This window comes from Gekko japonicus, unplaced genomic scaffold (assembly GCF_001447785.1).
Source record: "Gekko japonicus isolate JY-2015 unplaced genomic scaffold, Gekko_japonicus_V1.1 scaffold1013, whole genome shotgun sequence".
Taxonomy (NCBI): domain Eukaryota; kingdom Metazoa; phylum Chordata; class Lepidosauria; order Squamata; family Gekkonidae; genus Gekko; species Gekko japonicus.
In genome coordinates this window covers 354,252-373,215 of record NW_015175386.1, presented here as the reverse complement: position 1 = coordinate 373,215, position 18,964 = coordinate 354,252, and the positions used below count along the sequence as shown (strand labels likewise).

The window sequence follows — 18,964 nt, the reverse complement described above, 5'->3', positions numbered from 1 at the left end:
CAGGAATGTGTCGTTGAACAAAGTTTGAGTCCAGTGGCACCTTTAAGACCAACAAAGTTTAATACTGGGTATAAGTTTTCATGTGTATGCACACTTCAGATACATTGAAACAGACTTCGCCAACCATTGCATATAGTTTCCAGGAAGGGCTAATTGGAGTCAAGATGCATAAGTACCTGAGTGATAAGTATAGCTAAGATTGGATTAAACCAGTTGGTAAAGTGAATAGCAGCAGATGAGCATACAGATAATAAAAGAGTTAACAAACAGATGCAAACTGAGTGACTTAGCATGTGTAGTGGGATAAGAACCTGATATCTCCGTTAAGCCCTGGGGATTCCATTGTCCTGAGTGTTGTAATAACTTGTAATTCATCAATCTCCCATTCTAGTCTGTTTCTGAAATGCCTTTGCAATAAAACAGCTACTTTGAGGGCCCCTGTTGAGTGTCCTGGGAGGCCCGAAATGTTCTCCTACAGGTTTCTCAATGTTATGATTCTTGATGTCTGTGCAAGAATTACATTTTCTGGGCACTACTGTAAAAATACACAATGGATGCATAGATACCACCTTATACTGGAAACCTACTAACTGACAAACATATCTCCATGTCTCCAGCTACCATCCTAAACATGCCAAACAATTCATTGTATACAGCCAGACTCTACACTACAGCCACATCTGTTCCAATCCTACAGACAGAGATTCTCACCTGAGGGATCTACAACAAATCTTTTTGGAACTAAAATGTCCACCTGATGAAGTCAAGAAACAGATTAACAAAGCCAGAATGATACCCAGAGAAAACCTGTTGCAAGACAAAAAAGACAATAACAGAACACTACTAGTGGTCCCATACAGCTCTCAGCTCAGAACAGTTCAGCACATCATCAGCGACTTAGAACCATTACTGGATAATGACAGTTCTCTTTCACAAGCACTGGGGGGCAGACCTTTTCTTGCTTACAGACAGACCCCCTTATCTTAAACAATTCCTCATCCACAATAATACAACATCTAATTTAAACATGGAAACTGGTACCAGAGCTTGCAATAAACCCAGATGCCAACTTTGCTGCCACATAACACCTAGACAACCCAGTCACTGGACCTGACAACATTAACTACACCATCTCAGGCTCTTTCACTTGCTCATCTTCTAACATTGTATATGCCATTAAATGCCAACAATGCCCATCAGTTCTCTACACAGGGCAAACAGGTCAAACCCTACGCCAAAAGATTAAATGACACAAATCTGATATCAAGAATCACAACATTGAGAAACCTATAGGAGAACATTTCCGCCTCCCAGGACACTCCATGGGGGACCTCAAAGTATCTGTTTTATTGCAAAGGAATTTCAGAAGCAGATTAGAACAGGAGATTGCTGAATTACAAGTTATTACCACACTCAGGACAATGGAATCCCCAAGGGCTTAACAGAGATATTGGGTTCTTATCTCACTACACATTCCAAGTCACTCAGTTCTCGCAACATGACTCCTCTTATGTTCTTAACTCTTTTATTATCTTTATACTAATTTGCCGCTATTCACAGATCTTACCAACTGGTTTAATCCTATTTTAGCTATAGTTATCGCTCAGTTATTTAATTATCTTAACTCCAGTTAGCCTGGCAACTAACACCCCCCCTTACCTATATGTAATGGTTGGTGAAGTCTGTTTCAGTGTATCTAAAGAAGTGGGCATACACATGAAAGCTTTAAACTTTGTTGGTCTTAAAGGTGCCACTGGACTCAAACTTTGTTGTGTTGCTACCCACCTGAATTTAATTTAGTGATTGTTATTTATTTATTTATTTAATTCGACTTTTCAGCCGCTCACCCCTGGTAAACTGGCTCAGAGTGGTGCACAATATAGTAATAAAACATCAATTAAAATTAGGTTAAAGCCAATAGCAAAGAAAAATACAGCTAGAGATGGCACAAAATAACACCACTATCTCACAGGAGGGGAGGGGGCTGGGAGTGCCAGAATGGAACCGTCGCTGTCCTCAACCAAATGCCTGGCAGAACATCTCTGCCTTGCATGCCCTGTGGAACTGTAACAGGTCTTGCAGGGCATGGATGTTGGCGGAGAGTTCCACCAGGTTGGAGCCAGGGCAGAGAAGGCCCTGGCTCTGGTTGAGAACAGCTGGATATCTCCTGGGCCGGGGACCACCTATAGATTTTGTTCAGCAAAGTGCAGCACTCTTCTGGGGGTATATCAGGAGAGGTGGTCCCAAAGGTACATAGGTCCCTGACTGTTAAGGGCCTTGAAGGTCAATACCAAAACCCTGAACCTGATCCGGTACTCCACTGGAAACCAGTGTAGCTCACACAGCACAGGATGGATATGTGCTATGCGCCGTGTCCCTGTGAGGACCCGTACCACTGGGTTCTGTACCAGTTGGCATTTCCGGGTCCGTTTCGATGGTAGGCCCACATAGAGCAAGTTCCAGTAATCCAGCATGGAGGTGGTCGTTGCATGGATTACAGTGGCTAGGTCAGGACGATGTCATCCATCAAGAGCTGGGAACTGGCACCCCACACCAGAATCCACCCACCCCTGCCACAGAACTTCCATCTTAGAAGGATTCCATCTCAGCCGGCTCTGTTTCAGCCATCCCACCACAGCTCCAACCCCTCTGCCAGATTTTCTGGAGTGGTATCCGGCCAGCTGCCCATCAACAGGTAAAGATGTGTGTCATCAGCATACTGGTGACACCCCAGCCCAAACCTCCTCACCAGCTGGGTGAGGGGATGCATTTAGATGTTAAATAACATTAGGGAGAAGATTGCCCCTTGAGGGATCCTGCATAATCAGGGGTACCTGGACGAAACCCTCTCTCCTTGTGGTTCCCTCTGTCCCTGACCTTGGAGAAATGAGGTCAGTCACTTCAGGACTACCCCACAAACTCCTATGTCAGCAAGGTGGTGGGTCAAAAGATCATGGTCAACCATGTAGAACACTGCTGTGAGATCTTGCAACACCAGCAGTGCCGACCTGCTTCGATCCAGCTGTCTGCAGAGCTCATCTGTGAGGGTAACCAGAGCCGTCTCCATCCCATAGCCAAGGCGGAAACCAGTCTGGAATGGTTCCAGTGCCAATGTGTTATCCAGAAAGCTCTGGAGCTGCCCTGCAACCACCTTCTCAGTTACCTTGCCAAGAAACAAAAGATTCAAGACTGGGCAGTAATTGGCAGGATCCTGTCAGGGTTCACCGTCAATCACACTCAACACCAGGTCTTCAGAAGTTTCAGTTTATTGAGAGAGAAAGTACTTGAGACACCATGAACTCTTGTGTCAGGAATGGCGGGAGAGGCGCAGGGCGTTTGGGATATACCCCCTTCAAAGGAGACCCCCCTGATACCACAAAGCCAATAAGCAAGCACTATTAAGCGTGGGCGAAAACCCAGCCGTTAGGTTCCCAGCAGGAAGCTCGGGGAAGAAGCGCCTCTCGCCTCAAGAACACCTGCAAGATAAGCGCAAGCAAAGGAGAAAGAGTGGGAGAGGCGAGCGAGCACATCCCTTTGACTGAACATTCTAACCCATGGCAACATTAGCTGACAGATCCGAAGGATCCGAAGTTGGCTTCTTTAACAGTGGAACGACCACAGCCTCTTTCGAACCCTCCAGGTAGACCCCCAAATCTGGGGACAGATTGATAATGTCCACCAGGGGGTCCTGTATCCTCTCACCACCGGCTTTTATTCCATTGTTTCTGTACCTGGTAGACTCTTTAAAACAAGAAAATGCATAGGAAGCAGCTGTAATCCACATCAGGCCACTGGTCCATCTCATTCACTATCGTCGGTACTTAGTGGCAGTGAGTCTCCGAAGTCTCAGGGTCTTTTTAAAAATCTGCTACCTGAGATTCTTTAACTGGAGTTACTAAAGACTGAACCTGGGACTCAGCATGCAAAGCATGTGTTCTACCAGTGAATAATAGTCCTTATTCTAGTACACACAGAGGGCAGCTCCACACTTTATGTGGTTGTTTATTGCTTGTGGACTAGTGTTTCCCACAAGAAACACGTAAAGTGTTGATGAGGTGATTAGGAATAGGTGTGGCAGTTGGAACAAGGTCTTCCAGTTAATGATTATGAGTGTTTGAAGATGTGTATATTTGTGTGGATGTCTTTTGAACTTTGTTTTTGCTGCAAGAAGTACCAAATCATTTATAACGTAAAGTGTGTAGCTTTGTCCTTTGGGGGCTAAGGTTTTTGCTTGTGCTAGATGTTTGTTTCCACCACACCCTGTGCTGCACCACTGCAGCACCAGTTAATCTGTGTTGACTTTATAAACCCAGGGGAACAGGTTTAAGGTGAAAAATCACAATGTGTATTGCTTCTAAGCAAAAATGAGCTGGCACAGGCTGTCTCTGGAGGCGACAGAGAAAGATGGGGTGTGGTGCCCAGGGAGCTGGTTTTGTGCAAGTTGAAATTTGTAAACATTAAGCTTCTGTCTTACAGGGTTCTATTCAGCTTTTTTACAAAGACTTGCCCTTGTCAGTCCAGGAAGCCTATGAAACTCTGCTGTCTCAGGTGTCAATGAGTCTGCTGAAGTACCAGGTGTGTCTCAGAATTTGGGTTTAGCTGAAGTTATTGTAGCAGGTACAGCAAAAGAGAAATCCCTACCTCACATGTCATGGCAGTGAATATTAGCATTCCTGAACAATTAGAGAATCAGATATGTGATCTGTATGGATAGGAGAAGTGAAAAATGAATTGGATAGCTGAAAAATGTTCTCTGATTCCATAGTGATTGGGAATTGCCTGTTGTTCCAAAGCAAGCCCCATCAGGGATACACAACCTGACCCTGCACCAAATTAGTTACCAGAGTATAATTACTTAATGCAGTCATCTGACTTAGAAGGATGTGTCGAGATCAGGGCCCTGCAGGGACTTTTACAGTTCTGCAGGGCCTCTAAGACGGAGCTCTTCCACCAGGCTTTTGGGTGAGACAGCGGACATCAAATATCATCTGGCTCCTCTTGTTACCATCCTGTAACCTCTCTGTTACCATCTGTACCATGGTCTTCATTTCAAGGACACAGAATGATAACCACCTTGGTTTACCCAAGGTAGGATACTTATAATCGGGAATCCCTTATGGGATCTAGCCCTTTCTGCCTTTAATTGTCTAACACTAGGGCACTATTGTAATAGTTGTGATGCAGTTGATCATCATCGTTTAAGGCAGGGGTGTCAAACATATGGTCTATGGGCCGGATCAGGCCCTTGGAGGGCCCCAATCCAGCCCGCAAGGACCTGGCTGTTTCCTGCTTCATTTTCCAGTTCTGCTGCTGCTGCCATGTCACAGCATGCTTTATCAATCTCAGTCACACAGGAGAGATAGATAGGCAAGCCTCTCCTGTGCAATTAAGAGAGTCTGGTAAAGAATTAGCTGAGGCTCCTCCCCCTCCTCCCAGGGGGAGGGAGGGAACAGCCAGAGCTTGCTTCCTGGCCAGGCTGCAGGAGACAAAGGGAAGCCTTTCTTTCCTCCCACTGGTTGAGGCTCATCCCTGAAGGGAGGAAGGGAACGAGGGAGAGCTTGCTTTGCTAGGCTGCCTCAATCACACGGGAGAAATACCAAGCACCGATACTTATAATCGGGAATCCCTTATGGGATCTAGCCCTTTCTGCCTTTAATTGTCTAACACTAGGGCACTATTGTAATAGTTGTGATGCAGTTGATCATCATCGTTTAAGGCAGGGGTGTCAAACATATGGTCTATGGGCCGGATCAGGCCCTTGGAGGGCCCCAATCCAGCCCGCAAGGACCTGGCTGTTTCCTGCTTCATTTTCCAGTTCTGCTGCTGCTGCCATGTCACAGCATGCTTTATCAATCTCAGTCACACAGGAGAGATAGATAGGCAAGCCTCTCCTGTGCAATTAAGAGAGTCTGGTAAAGAATTAGCTGAGGCTCCTCCCCCTCCTCCCAGGGGGAGGGAGGGAACAGCCAGAGCTTGCTTCCTGGCCAGGCTGCAGGAGACAAAGGGCAGCCTTTCTTTCCTCCCAGAGGCTCATCCCTGAAGGGAGGAAGGGAACGAGGGAGAGCTTGCTTTGCTAGGCTGCCTCAATCACACGGGAGAAATACCAAGCACCTTTAAGACCAAGAAAGTTTTGTTCAAGGTATAAACTTTTGTGTGCCTTGCTACAGTGTGTGTGTTTTGTTGGGCTCTTTATGCCAGGGGTCTCCTGGGTGCAACTGGGTTCCCTCCCCCTTTTCACTGTATTCATGCCCTCATGATCCAGTCTTTCTCAGTAAGAAAGCAATGTGAACTATTTTAGAGGAGGAATAACAACAACTAGCTAGTGAGGTGGATTAGGCTGAGAGTGTGTGTGTCCAGACCAAGTTCACCCAGTACATTTCCTTTGTAAGAAGTTGTAGTGATTTCTCTGGGGAAGACAAACACGTAGCCCTCACTCTCTGTCAGGATGCCTTCTCATGTTCTTGACCAGCATATGAAGCAACTTATGTACAAAAGCTGGCAATGCCCAGCCATTTCATGTTTTCCCCTGGGTCCTAGGCTCAGAACACTGAGCATGAGATTTCTGTAATGACTGTCAATAAATCAAAAGTAGGTTTGCAACTTACAGATACACACCTGAACAGCATACTCCAGATTGCTACAGCACAGACATTATGATGCAATAATTCAGAGGAAGAGGTATCCATTATCAGAGACTTTCAAATAGACAAAGTATTGCAAGAGTGCTAGTGTTTTAAGCATGTTTTATTTAAAGTTTAAAATTTTTTAAATTGTGTTTGTCTATGTCCTTTATAAAGTTTATATTTCCACTACTTGGCATTACATTTTATGACATACATGGCCCAGCCCAACAAGGTCTCATTATGTCAGATCCAGCCCTCATAATGAATGAGTTCGACACCCCTGGTTTAAGGGTTACGTTTATAGTTTTAATCTTGATTTTATTGTTTTATATTAATGTTGTAGCCCGTCCTGAGCCCACTTGCGGGAAGGCCAGGATATAAATTGAACCAAATAAATAAATAAATGTGTAACCATGCCACTGGAATTTGGAGCTTGATTGTACATTAAATAATGGTGGTGGTCACCTACACTTTAACCGCTGAAGCCGTAGCTCTTTAATTTTGCCAGACCAGGCTTATTGCTACAGTGAATAGAGTGACCGTGCCTGGATTGTGGTAAATGCCGTGCCTGGCATTCTGTAAAGGGAGGAACACACCAAATGGGTGTGGAATGAGTCAGTGTAATTCTGCAGTATGTCACTCTCAATGTTTGCCAGCAAACCTAGGTTTTAGGACACCATGAATAATGATTTGCTGTGTCTTAAAGCAAGAGGTGAGTCACCCTGCATTCTATTATACCATCCTGCCCCGGTTATTGTCCAGTGATCAGTTTGTAGAACTTGCACAAGGTATTCCACTGGTTCAGGTTTTGGTTTGTCAGTGGATTTTCTGGGTGGCGTATGGTAGGTTCCACATATGTAAGACAGGAATAATGAGCATTGTTGTCACAGCACTGTTGAGAGACAAGAGAGATTGTAAAGTGTTCTGCATACTCAAAGGTTATCTATATCTAAATAATAATGCTTGTTTTGATCTCAGATTGCTTGAGCATGCAAAATCACTTAAGGTCCATTTTTATTCCTTGTGAAGACTGCAGTGCCTCGGAGCTAGTTTGCACATTTTGTAATGTGTTTCAAAAAGTGTTGTGCTTGCGTGACGAATGTGCATGCAGTTACTTTAGTTATTATTCTTGCCAAGCAATTCCACCACTTACATCATATCTAAGAAAATAATGCACATGTATTCAGTCATTAGACCCGATACAGGTACATTTTTTGAAGGGATGGGGTCCAGTGTGGTGCCACTATACATATGTGGGGTGGAAAATAGGAATTTACCATCCCTGACATATGAAATAGTATTTAGTCACAGACACTGTAAAATTCTTAATATACATGTTCTCTTTAACGTGATTAGCACTGTGCAGTTTCAAAGATGGTCACCTTGCTTTCTGTTCCTTTTAAAAAGGTATTCAGCCACTTGAAGAGGCTTGGTTACATTGTGCTGAGATTCCATTCCAGGTAATTATCCAACAGTGGGTTCCCCCTACCTTGTAACATCTTCCTTAAACCTTCCCCTTGGGCAATCATTTTAATAAGCTTCTTCAGATATGTAGTAAGATTTCATAGAATTAAAATATGTGAACTTTGCCATTTCCATGTATTTTAGCTACGATTGGTCCATTACACTTGGACAGATCATATTGTGGTTGTGGTAATGGTTTTCCTACATCTGTGATCATTATCTCAGTCTTCTTAAGCTAATCTGTATCTTCCCCATCCTTCAAGTTAGCAGTAAGACCTATACATGCACTTAGCCTGTTTGAAAACACTCACCTGAGTGGGAGGAAGGGCAGTATGTGTCTTTGGGTGTTTCAGCTAAAAATGTTTGCAGCTAGTTTTGAATGGGATTGTTCCAATGATTTTAATTTTCTCTATTTCTCCCATAGTGCTATTACAACACCTTATGAGAGGCAATTGAATTTGGGCAGCCACTATCAAAATGCAAAGCAACACCATCACAAGAGGAAAAGGAGCTCCAGCCCTCGGTAAAAATTTATGGGAACCAGAAGAGAGAGCCTTAACAGGCTATCCCTTAGAGGGCATGTCGTTTTACTGAGGGAAGGTGTCAGATCCCCCCCCCCCCCGGGTTCAGATTTGTTTCAGATAAATTATTATAGGTGATTCTGAGCTTAGTTCTATTATTGTTATTTATTTATTTATTTATTAGCTTGCCTTTTTACTGAGACTCAAGGCAAATTACAAAGTAAAGGTAGAGGGAAAATGCGGTATTACAGCCGAAGACATTCAATGAACAATGTAATAGCACTAGGAGTACAAAATTCAATGACAATGTGAATAGCAAACTGCCTATGGAAAGGTGTAGTCTGAGCAATGCAGAAAGTAAGATTACAAAGGTATAAGACAATGCAATAAAAGCAAGGTAACCTCCTACAGTAATAGAAGAAGAAGAGTTGGTTTTATACCCCACCCTTCACTACCTGAAGGAGTCTCAGAGCGGCTTACATTTGCCTTCGCTTCCTCTCCCCACAACAGACACTCCGTGAGGTAGGTGGGGCTGAGAGAGCTCTGAGAGAACTGATCTTGAGGGAATAGCTCTGAGAGAACTGTGGCTGACCCAAGGTCACGCAGCTAGATGATACCTACAATAATCATTACAGCAGACTGCAGACTGCTTACCATCTTACTACTTTTCTGATTACGTTATAAGAATGCCCTGCCTGAGCATTTCTGTTTTGCAGAATGGTAATACTATGAGACCCTCCCTAACCTCCTCAGGCAGGTCATTCCACCAAGTGGGAACCACCATAGAAAATGCTCATGAACAGGCAGCGGCCAGACTCATCCCTTTGCAGGGAGGAACCTTCAGAAGACTTTGCTCAGACGAACAAAGCTGCTGTGGTGGAGCATAACAGGAGAGGCGGTCCTGCAGGTATATGGGTCCTAGGCCATGGACGGCTTTGTAGGTGATAATCAGTACCTTCAATTGAACCTGGTAACTGGTTGGTAGCCAATGGAGCAACTGCAGGATGGGCATAGCACGCTTGTTCCACCTAGCACCCGCTAGTGACTGGGCTGCCGTGTTTTGTACCAGCTGCAAATTTCTGAGTTGCCTTTTAAGAGTGGCCCCATGTAGAATGCATTACTGTAATGTAGCCTCAATATAACCATAGCTTGGAACTGTGTGGCCAGATTGACCGAGTCAAGGTAGGGGGCCATCTTCCTTGATAACTGAAGCTGGTACAATGCTTTTTTTGCGGCTGTGCTAACTTGCTTTTCTAGTAGTAATGCTGGGTCCAGTATAAGCCCTTGGCTTTTAACTGAGACACAAAGTATCAGCTGGACCCCATCAAAAGTGGGGAGCACAATGTTTTGAAGACCTCAGCCTTCCCACACAGCATTATCTCAGCCTAGTCAGGATTCAGTTTCAGCTTGTTCATCCTTAACAACTGCAGCACTAAGACACTGGCTCAAGACCTCTAGAGAATCCCCAGATGATTTGGATAAATAAATACAGAGCCAAGTGTCATCAGCATATTGCTGACATCTTACCCCAAAATTGCAAATTATTTCTTCTGAGATCTTTACATAGAGATTGAATAGCATGGGGGATAAGACGGAGCCTTGGGGAACCCCACAAGACAAGTCCCACATTGGCAGCCCTCTGAGTTCTACCTGTAAGGAACAATTTAAACGAGTCCCTACTTCTACCTCCAGGCACCCCAATAAGATGGTATGATCCACACTGTCAAGCCCTGCTGATAAGTCCATTAAGAGTAATAAAGGGGCACAACTTTTCTCTGCACTCAGGTTATCAACTAAAGCTACCAATGTCCTTTTTTGTCCCATCGCCTGGTCTGAAGCCAGACTGAAAGGGTCGTAGGGCAGATGAGCTATCCAGGAAGACCTGGAATTGTTCTGCTACTGCCCTCTCGATCATTCTTGCCCAGAAAGGGTGAGTTGGAGACTAGGGAGAGTTGGCCACATCATTCTTCTCCTGTTTTAACATGCCCTAAAGTGTGAATTGAAAGATCCACACAAAGTACTGTGTATAGATACGGGGAATTTTGTTGCAAACTCATGGGAACCTCCAGGTTTACAGACAAATCCAAAAAGTATTTTAAAAGATTTTTAGATCTAGTTAAGGCAGAGAAGCAGTGGGTTGGATGCCATTATTGGCCAGCAGAAGGCTCTGATGGCTGTGGATTTTTCTTGTGTTCTCCTTTCCCAGCAGTCTGTTATGACCCCACGAAGGTTTATTCACATGGTTGCAGAACCTGTGTGGCCTAATAGCAGGTTGAGAGGCTCTGGTGGGCAGGGGGAAGTGAACAAAATCACTTTCTCATTTCACTTCTGTCAGTGATGGAGGAGGGGCGAGAGGGCAGTTTTGCCCCCTCCCCTCTGCAGCCGCCCCATGCCCAAGAGATAAACTTTCCAAGGGTCAGGAAAGACTGCTAGGAGAAGGAGACATGTGGGGCAGATCTGTGGTTCTTGCATACACAGATCAGACATCAGAACTCAGACAAAATATGCCAACTGATGGCTCATGAAGCCATGAATTGGCATCACAATTCGGCCTTTTTCTCAAAAGGGATAGCTAAGGAAAGGAGGATAAAGTGGCAACAGGAGGGGAAAGGGAAGGACGCAGTGGTGACAGGAGGGTTGAGGGAGGGAGCAAGGCACTGGCAGAAGGAGTAGAGGAGGAGGTGGTAGTGATGGGGAGGCAACAGCAACAGAGGCAGGATGGGGGAAGGAAGAGAACAGTAGGAGCAGTGGAAGAAGAGGAGACAGCAAAGCCAGCTTGCAGGACAAACATTTCAGACATTAGGATGTTTCAAAACAGTGTTTAAAGTACAAATATATATACAATGTTTGAAATTATTTAATAAAACACATAAATACACAAACAGGGAGGAGTGGCAATAAGAGTGACAGAACAAAAAAAGCGTCACCAGCTGACAGAAGACAACAATAGAGGGAGACATACACGTAATGAATCTCCTTGGGGAGGGAGTTCCACAGTTTCAACAGCACAATGGAAAAGGCCTTTTCTTGGGTTGTGACCTGTTTAGCCTCAGATGGCAGGGGCACCTGAAACAGGGCCTCTGACAATGGAGTGGTCAGGTAGGTTCATATAGGAGTAGGTGGTCCGTAAGGTATGCTGCCCCAAGTTGTACAGAGTTTTAAAGGTCAATACCAGCTCCTTGACTTGGGCTGAGAAGAAAACTGGGAGCCAGTGTATTTATTTATTTGCATTTTTACCCCGCCCTCCCCGCGAACGGGCTCAGGGCGGCTTACACAGGGGCATAAGCCCATACATAACACAATATAAAACAGTAAAACCATTAGATCACACAAACAGATAAAGTGCTCCATGCAGACAAGATGGTTTCTGAGGATGGTAGCAATCAGATGGAACAAGACTGGAGTTGTATGGTTCCTGTGACCTACTCCAGTCAACATTCTTGCTACAGCATTCTGTACCATCTGTAGCATCCAGACAGTTTTCAAGGGCACCTTCATACAGAGCACATTGTAGTAATCTAATCTAGATGTTACCAGGGCATTCACCACAGTGTCCCAGGAAAAGCCTCACCCGGCCAATATTACCCTCTGTTTATCCAACAGGAGGCTGAAGTTCAGTAGCCACCCCCAAGCTATGAACTTGCACTTTTAGAGGGAGTGCAGCCTCATCCTTAACAGGAGACATCAGAATTCCTGGGTCAAGGCTTTTCCTCACTAGTAGCACCTCCATTTAGTCAGGATCAAGTTTCTGTTTGTTAGCCCTCATCCATCCCAAAACTGCCACCAAGCACCTGTTCACAGTTTCCATAGCCTCTCTGGGATCTGCTGGAAGTACGAGATAGAACTGATTATCTTCTGCTCTGTCCAAATCTCAGAATGACCTCCCCCAATGGTTTCAAATAGTTGTTAAAAAGCATGGGAAACAAAATGGAACTTTGTGGGATCCTGCAGGCTGTAAGCCAAGGGGCCAAGCAACATTTCCCCAGCACCACGCTCTGAAACCTACCTCGTGTGTACTATGATTCACTAAAGGGAAATGTGATGAAGAATACCTGTGTTTAAAGGCCCTTTCCTCTTTGTGTGTTGCATGACAGAAAGCCCAAAATATCTGAGGAAACTCAGGAATGCAAGCAGCCACCCCAAAAGGCTGGGAGGCATCATGAGGGTTCAAGCCACCCAGTGTCAGACGGAGGAAGTGTATCTGGGGAGAAGGTGAAGGAATCTGATCCTGAAGCTGCAGTTGTGGAGACCATCCCATCTTCCAGTGATGCAGTACAGCGTTATCGATCTCCTTCAGTTTGTATCAGAGACCACCGTGAGAGATCTACCATGGCATCTTGGGAAAGTCAGGGTAACACTTGTCAGTCTCGCTGGGATTTCACCACCATTATTTTCCCCAACATGGGTGCTGATTGCCCTCAAACCCTCCTGTCACAGCCTGATAAAAGATTCCTCCCAAAGAATGTAACTGCATGGGTGGTCGATGCAACCAGGTGGCGGAAAAAGCTCAACCGAAAATGTGAGAAGTTGTCTCACAAGGAGCGGGAGCAGCTCGAGTGGGAGAGAAGGTACAAAAGCAGTATCAATGAGGATAAGGAGGTCAGGCAGTGTTCCACCTGGCAGGAGTACAAGGCTCTTCTAGAAAAGAAGAGACAACAGAGGAAGAAGAAGTACCCAGCAAACCTCTGGCAGCAGGCGGTCACCCCACGTGTGAAGCCAGATCAAGGTCTTACAACAGGTATTTTATGTGGGTGTGTGTGTGCGTGGATGTGTGTTGCTTGTGTATGTATATACATAATATTTTGCTGTCAAGTTGCAGCCAACTTATGCCAACCCCATAGGGTTTTCAAGGCAGGAGATGTTCAGAGGTGGTTTGTCATTGCCTGCCACTGTGTAGCAACCCTAGATTTCTTTGGTGGTTTCCCATCCAAGTACTAACTAGAGCTGACCTTGCTTAGCATCCGAGATCTAATGAGACTGGGGTAGTCTGAGTAAACCAGGTCAGTGCAGGTATTTTGGCTTCTGATAAGAAGACTGAGCATTTAAAGGATGACAAACGTAGTACAATTCATGTGGAATGCACGGACATTGGGAGAGAACCAAATGAAAGGACACTGAAGAGAACTATAAGATTTTGTAGAAGTGAAAACTTCTAAGCAAATCTGGGAAGATCTGTGACAATGGTAGCTCTTGTATCAGAAAAGAGAGAGGCAGTGTAGAGCTTGAAGAAATGAACTCTTGGGTCACAAAAGATGTTGAATTAAATGTTTAGTCTTTAAAACACCACTGGACTTCTGTTTTATTTTGCAACAACAGACAACACTATGACCCCTCTGCAGTTAAGGTAGGGCTTTTGCTTGACTTTATCCCCTGAAAGTAGAGAAATGGCACAGGCTTTTAGGTTCTTGTACTTAAAATAAATTTCTCATTCAAGTCAATCAGTGGTTCAAATCCGCTGGTATGGCAATATTGTCCTCTTCCCTCCCTCACACACAGGATTTTCTCTTCTGTTTTCTTCCTTGCTGAGCAGCTCTTTAATCTATTTTCTTCTTATTTGTTTGACTGTGTGTGTGTGTATAATAAATTTTATGCTGGCCCAGCCCAGCTCAGGGAACTGACGAAAGAGACAAAATCACCTTCTTACTTTCTGCTTTTGAGATGGCACATATGAGAGGCTTTTGAAAGTTCAAAATAAACCAAATGTTTTATTTAACTTGGAGGAGAAAAGGTCAGGTGGAATCAGGTGTAGGATGTATGAGGTGAACAGATAATACAACTGAGGTAACTTTGACCTTTGTAAGTACTGCGTAGAATGCAGCTATACAGTAGATCTAAATGAATTACCTGGGAGAACTGCAGTTTCCCTTGCAGTAAAATCACTTTCATTCATGCAGTGTCTTTCAAAGAAGTAAAAGCCTTGAGGAAAGATGTGTTAGTAGTGTAGGTTGGACAGAGCCATCCATCAGTGAAAGATATTGACGGTTGCAGACCTTTTCCATATTCTCCGTCCCACAGCAGTCCCACCTGACCCCAGGAAAGTTGATCTTTGGTGTCATGGAACCTGTGTGGCCTAATAGCCATGTTGGTTGGGGGGCTGTAGTGTGGAGGGGAAAGGGCCCAAAATTGTCCCTCCTGACTCTTCCATCAGTAGAGTTGTGCTGACAGAAGACGGAGGCAAGGTTATTTTCTTGTCCTTAGTGCAGCACCCTGATCCATGTGGCTATTAGTCTACATGGTTCCCACAACCCCAGGAATCAACTTCCCCAGATTCAGAAGGTACTGGGAAGGATGCAGGAAAAATTTGTTATCTTGTATGTATGGATCACTGAATCCAACAAATGTGTAATTCATATGGTGGAGCAGGCAGGACTGATTATGTTGCACACATGCAAATCAGTATGGCATAGAAAATTAATACTTTTTGTTAACTTTGCCCTTTTAAAAAACCCACATACCTAGTCCTTGATGTTGTGGCAAAAGTTATTTGAAAAGCATTGAACATTCCCAATTTAGAGCTCAGAAATCCAGTTCATGACTTCTAGCCTCCCCTCCTTGTTACTTTTTTCTGTGTTCCAAATACTTTGAAACCATTATGTGCCTTCAGCAAACTGATATGTGTTTGCCTGACTTGTTTCTGTATGCAGCATTTGCATTTCATGGCCATAGAATACTGGTTGTGTTTATGCAGAAGTATGAATTGAGCACATTTTCATTAGTAAATTCTCTCAGCTGAGGAAGAGGCTAAGAACACCTTCTTCTTGAAGGAAAGGAGTCAGAAAGATCAGATGGTGCAAATAGCTGTCTAGCTGGAGCAGGTATGCAACATTTCCCTAACCCAAATCTCTCTCATGGTTCCCCCCCCCCCTCTACCAGCTGATATCCTCCAGCAGATCAATGTACTCCAGCCCTCCCACATCCTGGATGGAGCATCCCAGTAAGTATTGTGTTGGCACAGTGTTTTACAGTGCAACCCTCTGCAAAGTTACTCCAGTCCAAGTTCTCTGGATTAAATGGGTTTAGGGCCAAAGTAGACATTATGGTGGCCATGAATCCTACCCATGGGTCACCGATGTCATTTTAGAGAGAAATCCAGCCACTTAAAAATGCTGGGGGGGGGGGTGATCATTTTGAAATGGCTGAATTTGTCTTTAAAATTGCATTGGTGGCCATAGACCTGTCACCACCATAATGTCTAGCTTGGCTCTTACACTGCAGCACCTCTGCACAGGATTCTACTGCTAGTCTACTTCATTACTCCTGTAGTTTAAAATAAGCTGGTTGCCCTGCTTCAGGTTACAATTTATCTAGAGGCCTCTGTGTGAAGGCCTTCCAGAGGCATGTGGCTGGCCACTGTGTAAACAGGATGCTGGATTAGATTAACCGTTTGTGTAATCTATTGTGACTGCACTTATGTTTTTATGTTGCTGCCCCACAGTTCTAGAGTACCCTTTCTCAGGTGGGGCCCTGGCTTTGCAAGTGCTCTTTTAAAAGATTAAAACTTTGGGTTGGATCCCATGGAAAAGATCCACTTGCACATGTGGGAAGGTGATTTTTGCTAATTCCTCCTCTACTATGTCACCCTTCAGCTCCTCCTTCACGCTGCTTCTGGGGATCCCCCAGGAACAGCATTTCAGGGGGCACTTCAGGCTGCAGTGTGTCTGTGTGGGGGAGCTGTCCCTGCACGGAATTTAGACAGAATCCAATCCAACCCTGTTAGGCTAACTTTTTGCACTTGGGGCCTTTTAATGGTTTTATTGGGTATTTTTGTCACTTTTTTACCCTGATCATTTTTTCACTGTGAAAAAATGCCTTCAAAGCAGTATATCAATTTTTGTAAATAAATATAATGTTTTGGACATGTCCTTATGAAAGAGTTAACATTTGAATTGAGTCTTTCAAGAGACTGTTGGCAAATGGACCCAACCAGGAGACAACAATTAAATTTCAGTTTCCAGTGCTTCTCTTACTATCATTTTGAATCACCCTTATTTAATCACCCAGGTACCTAACTGATTTTTTCATCCCTGCTTTCCCTTTTCTCCTTGGAACTAAGATAATTTGTTGGATATTCAGACATGTCTTTGCTTTATTTCCAGCCCCTACAACCTTTTTTAGATGCTTGGGAATTTAAGATTAAGTTGATGGAGATGCCTGAGATCTCAAAAATCTAAACCTTTGACTTTGTGGGCTCTGTTCCTAAGGGGGAAACTTTGCATTACTGGGCAAATCCAGATGCTTCCTTTAGCATTAACAATATTACAAGGAAAAATCCATCATTCTCAATGAGCACCTGGATATAAACTCATTTCGTCCCAATCTTCCTCAGGAGTAATCCTATTGTATTGAAAGGTGTCAGCCTCTTGATACAGCTCAATGTTATGTTAGGAGTAAACCAGTGCTTAAACTTCTTTATTTCTTCCTTTAGCATTAACTGCATGCAGACATGCAACATGGAATTTGGGGGTGTGGGGATTGGGAACCCTGAGGAAAACCAGCCATCTCTTTCATTTAAAAAAATCAAGTGTCTAGGCTACATGGTTGCAGAAGTAAGCTAGTCTAATATTCAGTGCACCCTGCCAAGTTCTCCGTTAGCGATGACCAAAATCCTCCCTACCACTATCCTGTAACTGTTGTGCCCCACATGGAGCGAGGACCTTCTGTTTATTCCATTCCAGTTCATATAAAAACTTGCTGCACCTGAAGATTCCCCCCCCCCCCCCATTTGTAGGAATGGTAGACAAGAGAACTTTGCAGTGTCTTTTTCACTTTGTACTGATGACTGGCCTCCTTAACAGGATACAGGATGATTCCAGAGGCATGAAGATAGATTTTGATGTGTATCCAGCAGACACAGCTTCTAGCTTTAAGAAGAATAAACCTGGGAAGCCTTTTGTCCGGATATGTGTTCGGAGGTATTGGGTGGTAATCATTTTAACTATTTTTTTAAACATTTTATTCAGGATATAATCAACAAAGTCCAACACAAGTTTACACCTTTCTCCCAGTTTACATCCTACCCTCCTCCCTTTCCCTCCCCTACTTGGCTTCCCACAGTGCTACAACCTCCTGCTCAAATCTTCAATTTTCTTTTTCCATCCCCTTTCCCCTAATACGTTCAATAGGTAACTAAACCTTCATTATTACACTTCTATTTTTATCATTTCACATTACTAGTCTTTAAACATTCAATGGTAAATAAAGCAAAATATATTGTCTCTTACATTATTACACTTCTATTTTTATCATTCCACATTGCTAATCTTTAATTCTTCAAAAGTTATTAAAACAACCATTTTAACTATTAAGTGAATTGCAAATTCTGACTGGGTGTATAATTTATTTATATCCCACCTTCCAGGGAGCCAACATGCGGGAATAAAAAAATGAAGAGCAATTCCTGATAAAGTAAATAAAATGGCATTAAAGCACTCAAAATACATTGTGCATTAAAAACTTGTTAGATTAAAATTGTCTCACCAAGGTATTGTTTACTTTGCAGCTTTGATGAACAGATCCCAACCCTGAGGGCAGTGAAACAGCTTGCTTATCAAAGTGGTGATGTCCCGGTGGTCTTTGCGCTAGTAGACAGTGGAGACATTGCTTTCTATTCTTTTAAGGAGTTCAAACTGCCTGTGGATGTATACCCCTGACTGTTGCTGCTGTGACCTGGAGAAACATCTTTGAGGCTGGGCTGTCTGTTGTGCACATGTATGAAATGTACTCAGGAGGTTGCTCAGCTCGATACTGTGTAGAAACCCTACCAATATTGTGTCATCAGGGCATGAAGAAAACTGCTCATTCATGAAAGCAAAAGGCAATTTAAACATGTTCTTTCTTTATCGCATCACCTCAGTACTTCCTGAACGGAGATGTGCAGCTAGTTTTATTCTTTTAACACACCAGTTCATATTGTTAGACCGATATTAAGTGGATTTCTTTTGTTGCACGTACAGAATAGGCTCCGGTTGACTGAGAACCAGTTTACTAAAGCAGTACTGAATGGTACACAGAAATCTTGCTGTAGGTTCAGTAATCCAGTTGGGTTTTTAATGGTCTCTAATAACTGTGGCACTAGCAGTTGTGAGATTCAGTCCTTTGAAATCTGGAGGGTGGGGGAGGGGGAAAAGTCTCCAAAACAGGATTCAGCCACCTGATGGATCCTTTAGCATTTATTTAGCAACTGGAGATTGATGTTTGGTCTAACATGTAGTATCAGTGATTCACCAGCTGATAAGACAGAGAAATAACAAGATTCTATTACAATAATGTTCTGATCTAGCTTCAGAGCCAGTAAGCCCTACGGGGACAGACTTCTGTTGCTAGTATGTTGGTCATTCTTCAATGGCAATATTCTGC

At 43.8% G+C, this 18,964-nt stretch overlaps 1 protein-coding gene across 1 annotated transcript in view; it reads left to right on the top strand.

Annotated features, from left to right (window-relative positions):
- Positions 1-18,736, top strand: part of TSEN54 (tRNA splicing endonuclease subunit 54) — a 23,898-nt gene extending 5,162 nt beyond the window's left edge. Inside the window, exons 5-11 of the mRNA XM_015425638.1 lie at positions 4,477-4,575; positions 8,031-8,083; positions 8,512-8,610; positions 12,703-13,346; positions 15,482-15,542; positions 17,404-17,520; positions 18,108-18,736. Coding sequence (XP_015281124.1) covers positions 4,477-4,575; positions 8,031-8,083; positions 8,512-8,610; positions 12,703-13,346; positions 15,482-15,542; positions 17,404-17,520; positions 18,108-18,258 — 1,224 coding nt within the window. The 3' untranslated portion in view covers positions 18,259-18,736. The remainder of the gene's footprint in view (positions 1-4,476; positions 4,576-8,030; positions 8,084-8,511; positions 8,611-12,702; positions 13,347-15,481; positions 15,543-17,403; positions 17,521-18,107) is intronic.
- The last annotated feature ends 228 nt before the right edge of the window (positions 18,737-18,964 follow it).